This window comes from Nomascus leucogenys, chromosome 4 (assembly GCF_006542625.1).
Source record: "Nomascus leucogenys isolate Asia chromosome 4, Asia_NLE_v1, whole genome shotgun sequence".
In the NCBI taxonomy this organism is placed as follows: Eukaryota; Metazoa; Chordata; class Mammalia; order Primates; family Hylobatidae; genus Nomascus; species Nomascus leucogenys.
This window is the reverse complement of record NC_044384.1, coordinates 89,621,332-89,634,452: the sequence shown is the minus strand read 5'-3', so window position 1 is coordinate 89,634,452 and position 13,121 is coordinate 89,621,332. Positions and strand designations below refer to the sequence as shown.

At 48.8% G+C, this 13,121-nt stretch overlaps 1 protein-coding gene across 1 annotated transcript; it reads right to left on the bottom strand.

Moving 5' to 3' along the window:
- Window positions 1-5,052: 5,052 nt before the first annotated feature.
- FADD (Fas associated via death domain) lies at window positions 5,053-9,258 on the bottom strand. Its single transcript, XM_003278024.4, has 2 exons — window positions 8,676-9,258; window positions 5,053-6,310 (listed from the first exon to the last, which is right to left on the bottom strand). Exons 1-2 carry the CDS (start codon window positions 8,959-8,961, stop codon window positions 5,970-5,972), a joined length of 627 nt encoding a protein of 208 aa, XP_003278072.1. The 5' UTR covers window positions 8,962-9,258; the 3' UTR covers window positions 5,053-5,969.
- Between the last annotated feature and the right edge of the window lie 3,863 nt (window positions 9,259-13,121).

Here is a 13,121-nt window from a genome sequence, read left to right as displayed (position 1 = left end):
CACAAATATATAGCCAGATGTGGAATAGAAGCCCATGTGTCTAGCCCTTGGAAACTATAAATCGCCAATAAAATTGCAAATTAGGGAGAGAGAAGCCTACAAAACTCGTAGAATTTAATAACATATTAGAGTTTAATATTTAATAACATATTAGAATTTAATATTTATTATTATATTTAATATAAATTATAATATAAATATTTATATAAATTTTTATTTATATTTATATAAATTTATATATTTATATATATTTATATTTATATAAATATTTATTTATATATTTATATTTATATAAATACATATAAATTTATATAAATATTTATTTATATATTTATATAAATACATATAAATTTATATAAATATTTATTTATATATTTATATAAATACATATAAATTTATATAAATATTTATTTATTTATATAAATACATATAATTTATATAAATATTTATATATTTATATAATTACATATAATTTATATAAATATTTATATATTTATATAAATACATATAATTATATAAATATTTATTTATATATTTATATAAATACATATAAATTTATATAAATATTTACTTATATATTTATATAAATACATATAAATTTATATAAACATTTATTTATATATTTATTTATATATTAATAAATATATTTATATATTTATATATTGATAAATATATTTATTTATTTATATATTAATAAATATATTTATATATTTATATATTAATAAATATATTTATATTTATTTATATATAAATAAATATATTTATATTTATTTATATATAAATAAATTAATAAATATATAAATATATTTATTTAATATATAAATAAATATTTATATACATTAAATAAATAAAAATTTATTTAATATAAATTCAAACTATCTAAAAAACATTAGAATTTAATATTTAATAACATATTTAATAACATGTTAGAATTTAATAACATATTTAACTCAGGTATGATTATTATTTTTTCCTTTCTTTTCTTTCCTTTGTTTTTTGAGACAGGGTCTTGCTCTGCTGCCCAGGCTGGGGTGCAGTGGCACAATGATGGCTCAGTATCGCCTTGAACTCCTGGGCTCAAGGGATCCTCCTGCCTCTGCCTCCCGAGTAGCTGGAACTACAGGAATATACCACTGTGGCCAGCTAATTTGTTTTATTTTTTTAATTTTATTTTTTGAGAAAGAGTTTTGTTCTGTTGCCCAGGCTGGAAGTGCAGTGGCGTGTTCTTGGCTCACTGCAACCTCCCCATCCCAGGTTCAAGCAATTCTTCTGCCCCAACCTCCTGATTAGCTGGGTCTACAGGCACGTACCAACACACCCAGCTAATTTTGTATTTTTAATAGAGATGGGATTTCACCATGTTGGCCAGGCTGGTCTTGAACTAGTGACCTCATGTGATCTGCACGCCTTGGCCTCCCAAAATGCTCAGATTACAGGCATGAGCCACCACACCTGGCCTAATTTATTTATTATTATTATTATTTTTCAGAGATGGAGTCTTGCTTTGCAGCCCAGGCTTTCGAACTATTGGCTTCAAGAGATCTCCCACCTCAGCCTCCCAAAGTGCTGGGATTACAGGCGTGAACGACTGTGCCGGGCTCAGCATTTTTAATTCATGCCAAACAGAAGTGCATTTTGTTTAATCATTAAACAGTACATATGATGCTGTTCTGCTGAAACAAAATTGTAGCTTCATGTCTACAGACTGTCATCAAGGAGGCGTGGGAGTCTGGAAGGCCTTGTACTTGCCATGTGCCTGGGGTGACTCAAATGGCCCACGATATTCTTTTTCTATTTGAGCCATACCTCAAAAACTTAAATCATATGTCATTTGGCTTTCCATGAGGACCCCATTCATGCGTTGAATTGGCCTCTGTTCCTTGGTGACCATTACTGGGGTTGGCATCCATGATTCTTGCCACAGGGTCTCAACTTAGTAAATGATTCAAGAAACTAAGGGCTTCTTTGATGGAAATGGCTTTCAATTGCAAATTTCCCTGTAAAAGAGAAGCCTTGCCTTTATCTCAGTAGACACTGGGTCACTCTGGCATGAGCACATGCTACCCCACATCATGTTTGCCTGTGTGATTCCAAATGCAATTCACACAGGATTCGTGTGGCTAGAAAGCAGTCAGCAAGATGACTCAGATTAATTATCACAGAAATAAAAATATGAAACGAAAAAATATGGACAGACCTCGTGGCTTCTAAGAAGAGTCAGGGGACTGTGTTATGACTCAGTTTATTTCTGGCTGCTGACGGGAGATGGGCTGGATGGGTGGAGGGGTGGGGGGCAGAGGCGGGAGATGAATTGTGAGGTCACTCACTGTGGTTGTCCAGTGGAAAGGGCTGAGGCCCCACTGGGAGTGGGGGTGGCAGCAGGGAGCAGAAGAGGTGGATGGGAGAGACACTTGTGTGTTACGAAGTATAGGACCTGGTGCTTATTTTTATTTTTTTATTTTTTTGAGACAGGGTCTTGCTCTGTTACCCAGGCTGGACTGCAGTGGTGTGATCATGGCTCACTGCAGCCTCATCCTCCTGGGCTCAAGCAATCCTCCTGCCTCAGTCTCCCAAGTAGCTGGGAGCACAGGTGCATACAACCACATCCAGCTACATTTTTTTTATTTTTATTTTTTTTAGAGATGATGTTGGCCAGGCTGGCCTTAAACTTCTGGGTTCAAGTGATCCTCCCACCTCAGCCTCCCAAAGTGCGGGGATTACAGATGAGAGCCACTGCACCTGGCCCAGTGCTCAGTTTTAATTGATGGAAGAGAGTGACAGTGGGGAGAGGAAGGAGGGTTTGTGGCTTGGGCAACTGACTAGACGGTGGTGTCAGGCACGGAACGGGGCGCAGGTTGCAGGGAGGCTGAATTTGAGGTGTGGCTTGCATGCCTGACAGTGCCCATGTGCTAATCCCTGGGATCTGTGAATATGTTCCCTTACCTGGCAAAGAAATTCTGCAGATGTGTTTAAATTAAGGATGTTGAGATGGGAAGAGGATCCTGGGTTGTCCAGGTGGCCCAACGTAGTCACAAGAGTTTTTGTAAGAGGGAGGCAGGAGAATCAGAGATGGGAAGATGCTCGTCTGTGGGCCTGAAGATGGAGGGGGGGCCATGAGTTAAAGAATGCAGGCGGCCTCTAGAAGATGCAAAAGGCAAGACACGGATTCTCTTCTAGGTCTTCCAGGAGGAACCAGCTTGCTGACACACCTGATTTGTAGACCAGGGAGAGCCATTTTGGACCTTTGACCTCCAGAACCGTAAGATAAATTTGTGATGCTTAAGGTGGTAAATATGTGGTAGTTTGCTATAGCAGCCACTGTGAGGCTGCCCCTAGGCAGTTGGGGTCTGGGGCAAGAGAAAGATCTGGGCTAGAGAGATACCTGGCAGGTACCAGGGACCTAGGATGGGTAAGGCTAAGAAAGGGCTGTGCTCCCTAGAGGAGGGGTGAGGCTGAGGCTGGGGGAGGGCGTGAGAGACCTGAGAGGAGGACAGCAGGGAGGGAGGAGAAGAGCTCCTGGAGAGAATGGTCACGGAAGGTGTCAGATGCCCTAGAGATTCAGATAGAACAAAAAAGCTGTAGCAGCCTGTGACTTCTGCAAGTACAGTTTGTGCGGGGTGTGGTCTCAGGAGCACCAGGGAGTGAGTCCTGGAGAGGGGTGGCTGTGAGAATCTGGGAGCGAGTGTGAGTGTGACATGGAGGGGTCACTGTGTAACAAGGCAGAAGGGCAGGCAGCTGGGAGGCTGCGGGAACCTGAAGACCAGAGGGTCGACCCTTTGTTCCAGGAAACGCTTGATGAAATTCCCCTGAAGTCTCCCACAAAGCACAGACGTTTGGACTTGTCTTCCCTCTTCCTTCTCAGGGGAAAAAGGAGTCAGAGAGCAAGAGACGGCTGTTACCTCCAGCTTTCAAGTAAGCCCAAAATTTGTGTGTACCTTTTCCAGAAACATAAATTCTACCTGATTGTAAAAAAAATGAACATGGAATTTGTTTTTTCAAGTTGCTTTAAGAAATCCATGTCCAAGGCCGGGTGCGGTGGCTCATGCCTGTAATCCCAGCACTTTGGGAGGCTGAGGCGGGTGGATCACCTGAGGTCAGGAGTTCGAGACCAGCCGGGCCAAGATGGTAAAACCCTGTCTCTACTAAAACTACAAAAAACTAGCCAGGCTTGGTAGTGCACATCTGTAGTCCCAGCTACTTGGGAGGCCGAGGCAGGAGAATCCTTTCAACCTGGGAGGCGGAAGTCACAGTCACCCGAGATCATGCCACTGTACTCCAGCCTGGGCAACAAAGCGAGACTCCATCTCAAAAAAAAAAAAAAAAAAAAAATACTTTCCCACTCACCCCATGAAAATCTCTTCCCCAAAGCCAAGCTGCTCACGCTTAGGGACAGTGAGGGGTGATGTGTCTGTTCTCTACAGAACTAGCCCTGACCCGTGCCTTGAGAGCGGGTGTGCGCCGGGTCGGGGGTGTACAGCGTGTAGGCCAGGCCATGCTGTTTTGGGACAGCAACCAGCTCAGCTCCACGGCGGCACCCCAAGCTAGTGATGAACCGGGTAAAGCTTGTTTCTGCTAGGTTTCCGAGGCCAATAGGGCAGGGCTACACTTCTGTCCCATTCACTGCTATGGCCTTTGATCCTAGCAAGGTGTCTGGCATCTGGAAGCGTCAGGTGAAGATGTGGAGGGGCTCAAAGGCCGGGGTCCACGGCTTAATGGGGACAGCGTCCTGCGACCTTGGCTAAGATCCCACCTACGGGACGGCATACGGGACTTTCCCAAGGTCATAGCTGGTGAGCTGGGACAGAGATTAGCCACTTGGCTTTGATTCTGATACTCTCGGTGGCGCAGGCAAATTCCAAGAGCGGCAAGAGCTACCCTAGCAGACCACCGTTTGCTAAGGGCAGACACTGCTCATGAGCAGCTAGCGAGCTGTCAGGAAATCCAGCCACCCTCTCCCAGGTTGGAGCCCTTGACAGGGATCCTCAAACTGGCTGTACTGGGAATATCCAGCATATCCAAAATGAAAAGAATTACCAACAGGAATAGAAAATATTTTGTAATATGGAAGTTGTAAAGTTGTGTTTTAATAGGATTACCTTAGAAACAAGAGGACTGCTTTTTAAAGATACGAGATCCCGCTGCCTTGGCAATTCTGTCATCAGAAAGATAGTGATTTTGATACAAAATAGTAAGAAACTGTAGAATCGCAGGCCCGATAATCCTTACAAGGAAGATTTAGAGTGCTGTGTCAATCACTCATCAGCACCTCACAGACATTATCTCAATTCATCCTGGCAACCATCACTGCCCCTACTTAGCAGTCTCAGAGAGGAGACTCAACTCACACAGGGGCCAAGAGCTGGACCACGGCCAACCAGGTCACCACACCCCTACCCCAGCAATACCTTTCCCCACCACACCACCCCACCTGACCCTAGTGTCCACGTCTGTTCCGGTGGCCTCCAAGAAAACGGGACAAAACATCCTTTCTGCCAACTGCGGGGGCAGCAGAACAACACAGTGGTTGAGCATGGGCTCTGGTGCCGGATGGCGGGGGTTCAAATCCCAGTTCTCCCACACCTCTCTGCTTTGCTCCGGTTCCTGGGCCCCTGAGCTGGTCTCCTCCACTGTGGAGGAACAGTGTGACTGCTCATCGGCACAGATTCCTTCTGTGCTGGACACGGTTCCAACTTTCCAACTACTCCCACAGGAGCTCATTTAGTGGAGACAACAGGATCCTACTCAGTGTGATAGTGAAGAAGAAATGGAAATATCTGTGCAGGGCCCAAGCCCGGCCTGGCGCGGGAGAGGCATCAATAAATGCAGCTGGAGTTCAGAAGCAGCTGGTCTGTGGCTCACTCAGCCTGGCTTCCTGCTGGCTCTTCACAGTGCTGGGCTACCTTCCTGGAGAAAACCAAAGTCCAGGCTGTGCAGATGCCTGTGGTCCACCAGGGCAAAGCAGCGGCCCATCAGGAAGCTTCAGAGGTGGATGCGTCCGAGTTCCATGACATCGGGGACATGGCCCCACTCCTGTCCTGGAGGGCACGGGCCTGCTGAACCTCTTGTACCAGGTCGGCCACCAGGTTCATCTGGCAGGCCCTGAGAGCCCCCACCAGGTGGGCCACTGTTGCATTCTCCTTCTCTGTGTTCTTCCAGATTCTCAGCGACTCCCGCACGCGCTCTGTCAGGTTGCGGGGATATCTGTCCTCGATGTTGTCGATCTTGGTGTCTGAGACTTTGAGCTGACGAGCCAGCCTTCTCCAGTCTTTCCCCACATTATCACATATGACGTTAAATGCTGCACACAGGTCTGGGAAGGAAAGAACAGAACGGTTTACCCTAGGTTTGGAGACAAGCGACCCCACAGTCCTCCCTAGGGCTTTTCAGCACTGACACCAAGTGCTCAGTGGACAGAGGTGCCTACACGAGGTCCTCCGTAGAGGCTAGAGTCGCCTGGCAGCAGAAGGGCTGTCACCAAATGCCCAAGAGTGGCCTGATTCGACCTCAGCCAAACCCCCTGCTCTCTAATACTATCCTAGGCGGCGTGGGCCACTGAAGACTCAAGTGCCAAAAGAAGTTGTAGTGGAGCTACCTACTTAGGGTAGGAGACACTGAGGGAGGGGCTGGGGAGTTGTCAGAGGGAAGAAAATAGGGTTGATCCCATATCCTGCCCTATAGCAGGTTGAACGATGTCACCTCAAGGTATGTTCATGTGAAATTGCTGAAACCATGCATGTTCTTTGGAAAAAGCGTCTTTGCAAAGGTTAAGCTGAGGAGATCATCCTGGATGACCTGGATGCACCAATGGCAGGTATCGTTGTAGGAGACACACAGGGAAGGCCGTGTGAACCTGGGGTGAAGCGGCCACAAGTCAAAGAATGCCTGGAGCCACCACAAAGCGGAAAAGACACGGAAGGAGCCTCCCCAACAGCATTCCGAGGGTGTGCTGGTCTGTGGCACCCTGCTTGTTCAGATTTCTGGCCTCCAGACTGAGGGGGTAGATTTCTATTGCTTTAGGCCACCAGATTTGTGATCATTTGTTATGGCAATCACAGGAAACTAGTAGGCACTCCCATTGTTATTTTGAAAGCTGCCCCGAGTGACCACCAGTCTTCAGTCCCTGACTACCATACTCCTCATCTGCTGAAGTCACCACTGAGATCAGGTAGCTGGTCACAAGACCATAAGAGGCCGTTTCTGGAATGTGAAGAGAGGAAAGGAGAGGCAGGATAGGGTGCTGCTTGGACCGCTCCTGGCAATTCTGAGACACCGTTGGCAGGTGTACCAGCTCCCGCAGCTCTCACATCCCTGTGGGCTGGGCACTGTACAGATGAGGAAACTGAGGCACAGGGAAGCTAATGGACATTCCTGAGATCGTGTAGCTAGACGATGGCAGAGCCATGTTCTGAAACCCTGAGAGTGTGGCGCCAGAGTCCACCCTTAACCGCTGTGCTGAACTTCTGGGGAGGAGGAAGGCAGAGTCGCCCACTACCAACTTGCCCATACCCACTGCTCACCTTCTGGTGTACTTTTTCCAGCACACAGTAACTACATAACGATATAAATAAAACCAAGCACACATACATCTCAAATGTCAGCTATGTTTCGTGGACCGTCTTTAAAATGCAATTTATCAGTGTTTTTCCAGACATTAAATATTCATAAAACCCGATTTTTCTACGTCCTGTTTTGTTCAGTACTAATGTTTTTTTAAAATCTGGACTTGACTGCTCTCAGGCAGAGAGCTGTTCTGTCCATCCTGTCCTGAACAGGCACCAGTCCTTACAGCGTGAAACCCATGATGACACATTTAGGCCCTATCTGATTCGTGACTGAATGGCTGATTCCAAGCCACAGCTTGAAGCCTCTGAGAGGCGTCCCCAGGGCACTCCCAAGCCTCTCCTGACTCTGAGAACAAGGGGCTGGGGCTGAGAAACTCTGCTGTACTCAGGATTTCTTTTTTATCCTGGAAGCTGCTGCAACTCACAGGCGAGGGTGGAGAGGGAGTGACCAAGAGCAGGACAGGAAGCCACTCCACAATGAACTTGACCAGAGAGGCAGTGCAGTGGCTAACACCACCCATCCGGAGGCCGGACTGCTTGGCTCAAGCCTAGCTCCGTTAGTTATCCGCTGCGCATTTTGGCAAACCCACTTAACCTGTGAGCCACAATCCTGTCCTCTGTAAAATGGGAACAGGGATAGCTAACAGTATCTAAGCCACAGGGCTATTGCGAAAATTATATTTGGCAGTTACAAGGGTAAGCGGCACACTGTAAGCCCCTGGGTAAGAGTTACTGAATGATAGTATTACTCTCAGACAGCCGTGAAAAGCATATTCCGAGACAAAAGGGAAATGATGCGAGCAGGCTCACTCAACCTCTGCCCCTCCCCCACACCTTCTCTGACTCATCTTTTCTTCATTGAGTTTTCTAATTTACCCGGGCAGAATGGGGTGGAGGAAAAAGGACTGTGCGTGTCCAGGCCCTGCAACCTTGAGTAACTCAACTTTTCTGCGTTTTTGGCTCTCCCATCTGCAAAACCAGGGCTGTACGGAGAAAACCCACGCAAATCAAACCCGGCAAACGGGAGGCGCCTGGTGGCCAACAGGACGAGCCTCGCAGCACCTACAGCCGGGCCACCAGGCCCTGGCTCCCCCGGCCCGGCCCCGCGCCCACCTTCTTCCCCAGGCGCGGCCCCGGCCGCCGCCCCCGCCTCGAAGTCGTCGACTCGCCGCAGCAGGTCGTGGCGCCGCAGGGAGGCCAGCAGCTCGCGCAGGAGCTCGGTGCGCCCGGGCTCCAGGTCGTTCTGCTCCAGCAGCAGGGAGAAGAGGTCCAGGCCGCTCTGCACGCGCTCCAGCTTGCGCTTGGCCAAGCGCCCGAGGCACAGGAACTTGAGCTCGGTCAGCTCGCTGCTCGACAGGCTGGACGACACCGAGTGCAGCAGCACCAGGAACGGGTCCATGGCGGGGCCTGCAGGCGGCCGGGGCTGCGGCCTGGCCCTCCAAGCGCCCGCTGTCCTCGACTCGCTGGCCTTAGCCAGGTCTCGCCGCTTGCCCAGCGGCCCAAGGATGGCACCCCCGACCCTGCACTCCGGTGCCTGATTCACTACCGGAAATCGACAACAGCGCGTTTTCGACCGTTATCTCGCGAAAACTCCGGGACCCGCGCATGCGCTTCTAGCGAAGCCGTAGCCGTTTCCGCCCTGGCTGGCGGCGCAGCGGACGGGCACGGCCTCTGCGCCTGCGCCCGGCGGATCGTCTCTTTTCCGGGCGGATCGTCTCTTTTCCGGGCGGGAGGTGGGGCCTTGGGTGTCCAGAGATCCTGCCGGTGGCCCAGCTCTCTGCGGTGAGGGCGGTCGCGCCACTGCCGAGTCTAACTGTTTGCAAAGCGCGGTGCGGTCCTACTGTGTGCAGGGCAGGGCCGGGCCGAGCCGGGGCGGGGAGGGCGCAGCCCGAACGTCACGTGACCTCACATCTGTTGGTGACTAACGTTACTTATGCATTAACATTTAGGGACAAATGTGGAAAATGCATTGTTTGGTGCCCCTGGGGACATCTTGTGTGTGCAGAAAACACTACTCAGAAGTTTATGTGCGTTTAAACATGTGATTTAAATAATACATGATTTCCAAAGTAACAGTCGTTTATTCAATCAACAGTATTGAGCGCCTACTGTGCCAGGTAGTAGGGTCTGGGGACAAATTAGTGAGCGAAGCGCGAGGGTCCCCGCGTGCCCGGAGTTTACATCATAAGTACAAAAGCGACACACTCCAGAAGAGAAGGTCGTGGCGGGCGTGGTGGCTCAGCTTGCAATGCCCGCACTTTGGGAAGCTGAGGCAGGATTGATTGAGCCAAGGGGTTCGAGACCAGCCTGGGTAACATAGTGAGACCCCGTCTCTATTAAAAATAAGGAAAAATAAGGAAATCGTATAGTATGCCAGAAATTCAGAAGAGCCAGGGGAAAGGGAGTCTGTTCACGGGGTGAGCGTGTGGAGGGTGGGGGGCCCGATGGTCTGATGGGGCCTCTGTAAAGGCGCAGGTGAAGACTGGGAGGGGCCGGGTACCTAGGTGTAGGGAGAAGAGTTGGGCACACGGAGAACAGAAGAGCAGAGCACAGGGGACGGCTGGGGTTCCAGGAACAGCAAGGCCGTAGGTCTGGAGGTGAGGAGGGCGTGCAGATTAGGAGAGCCCTCACCAGCCAACAAGGACCCAGCTTTACCACAGGGTGGGGCAGGGGGTGATGCCAGCTGAGTTTGTTTTCTTGAGATATAATTCACATACCATTCAATTCACCCTTTTAAAGTTAGACTTCAGTGGTTTTTAGTGTAGTCACAAGGTTGTGCAACCCTTACTGCTGTCTAACTTTAGGACATTTTCATCACCCCAAGAAGAAACTCATTAGCGTTTACTCCCCTCCCCCACCAACCACGAATCTACTTTTTTTTCTTTCTTTTTTTTTTTTTTTTGCTTTTTTGAGACAGAGTCTCACTCTATGGCTCAGGCTGGAGTTCAGTGGCGTGATCTGGGCTCACTGCAACCTTTACCTCTCGGGTTCAAACAATTCTCCTGCTTCAGTCTCCTGAGTAGCTGGGATTACAGGTGCCTGCCACCATGCGTGGCTAATTTTTGTATTTTAGTAGAGGCAGGGTTTCACCATGTTGGCCAGGCTGGTCTTGAACTCCTGACCTCAAGTAAGCCTCAGCCTCCCAAAGTGCTGGGATTACAGGCGTGAGCCACTGTGCCCTGCCGAATCTACTTTTTAAAATCTATGGATTTGCCAATTCTGGACATTCTATGTATACAGAACCATACAGTATGTGGCATTTTGTGTCTGGCTGTTTTCAGCATCATTTTCAAGGTTCATCCATGATGTAGAAGATCTGAGTACTTCATTCCTTTTTTTTCTTTGAGACAGAGTGTCACTCTTTTGCCCAGGCTGGAGTGCAGTGGCACAATCTCGGCTCATTGCAGCCTCTGCCTCCCAGGCTCAAGCGACTCTCGTCTTTTGTGCCTTAGCCTCCCAAGTAGCTGGGATTGTAGGTGTGTGTCACCATGCCAGGCTAATTTTTGTATTTTTAGTAGAGTGCTGGGCTTACAGGAATGAGCCACCTCATCTAGCTAATTTATTTTTTACATCTTTTGTAGAGGCAGGTCTCCCTCTGTTGCCAGGCTGGTTTCGAACTCCTGGGCTTAAGAGATTTGCCCACATCAGCCTTTCAAAGTGTTGGGATTACAGGCATGAGCCCCCATGCGGGGTCCTGCTTCCTTTTTCTTTGCGTTGTCTCAGTGTTTTTGGGTTTTTTTTCTCTCTTTTCCTGTTCGTTTTGGTCTTTTTTTTTTTTTTTTTGAGGCGGAGTCTCGCTCTGTCACCCAGGCTGGAGTGCAGTGGCGCGAACTCGGCTCACTGCAGGCTCCGCCTCCCCGGTTCACGCCATTCTCCTGCCTCAGCCTCCCGAGTGGCCAGGACTACAGGCGCCTGCCATCACGCCTGGCTTTTTTTTGTATTTTTAATAGAGACGGGGTTTCACCGTGTTAGCCAGAATGGTCTGGATCTCCTGACCTCGTGATCTGCCCGCCTCGGCCTCCCAAAGTGTTGGGATTACAGGCGTGGGCCACCGCACCTGGCCCATTTTGGTCTTTGTCATTAATGTCCAAGGCTATTCTAAATATGTGGGCATCCTTGGCTCTCCTTGAGGGTAGTGTTTTTTTTCCAAAAAAAGAGACTGCTTCCTGAGGGGCAGGGCTATGTGGTAGGCAGAATACCCCCAGATGTCCACAGAATACCCCAAATGTCCACATCCCTGCCGGCCCTCACCCTGATCTCCAGACCTGCAGCTATGTTCGTCTGCATGGCAAAAGAGACTTTAAGATGCCATGAAGAGGCTGGGCGCAGTGGTTCACGCCTGTAATCTCAGCAATTTGGGAAGCCGAGGTGGGCGGATCACCTGAGGTCAGGAGTTCAAGATCAGCCTGGCCAATGTGATGAAACCCCACCTCTACTAAAATACAAAAATTAGCTGGGCGTGGTGGCCCAAGCCTGTAGTCCCAGCTACTTGGGAGGCTGAGGCAGGAGAATCCCTTGAACCTGAGGCGTAGAGGTTGGAGTGAGCCGAGACTGCGCCATTGCACTCCAGCTTGGGTGACAAGAGTGAAACTCCATCTCAAAAAAAGAAGCCATGAAGATTAAGAACTTTGATATGGGGAGATTGTCTTGGTTTTCTTGGTTTATCCTCGCAGACCCAGTCTAATCATGAAGCCTCATAAAAGAAGAAACAGAGAAGAGGCAGCACGAAGACGTGGCCAGGAAGGGCAGGGAGACAAGGGCCTCTTGATGCTGGAGAAGGCACGGATGGAGGAGGCACGAATCTCCCCCGGAGCTTCCAGAGGGAGCCAGCCCTGCAGGCACGTCGATTTTAGCCCAGTGAGGCCTGTGCCAGAAACCTGACCTACAGTAAGAGAATAAATTCGTGCTGTTTTGGGCTGCAGAGTTAGTGGTCATTTGCCACCACAGCAAATATTTTAGGTTGGTGCAAACTAATTGTGGTTTTGCACCTAGAACCTAATAGAAAACTAAGGCCGGGCGCGGTGGCTCACGCCTGTAATCCCAGCACTTTGGGAGACCGAGGCAGGCGGATCACAAGGTCAGAAGTTCCAGACCAGCCAGGCCAATATGGTGAAACCCTGTCTCTACTAAAAATACAAAAATTAGCCGGGCATGGTGGCGGGCGCCTGTAGTCCCAGCTACTCGGGAGGCTGAGGCAGGAGAATCACTTGAACCAGGGAGGCAGAGGTTGCAGTGAGCCAAGGTCACACCACTGCACTCCAGCCTGGGCGACAGAGCGAGACTCCAACTCAAAAAAACACAACACAACACAACACAACACAACACAACATGACACAACAACACTAAAGTAGGTGCCAGGTGCGGGGCCTTTCCCTTCCCTGAGTGCAACTCCCGCAGGCAGCCAGAAGAGGGCAGCAGCCACCAACAAGCAAAAGCAGGAGAAAGAATTTCTGCTGCCAAGGTTGGAACCAGGTCTGGATAGTGGCTACAGCCACTGGGAGAAGGAAGTTTGAGGGGATACTTAGGACGTGCGTTGACATTCAGTGTCCGAGTCCTGGC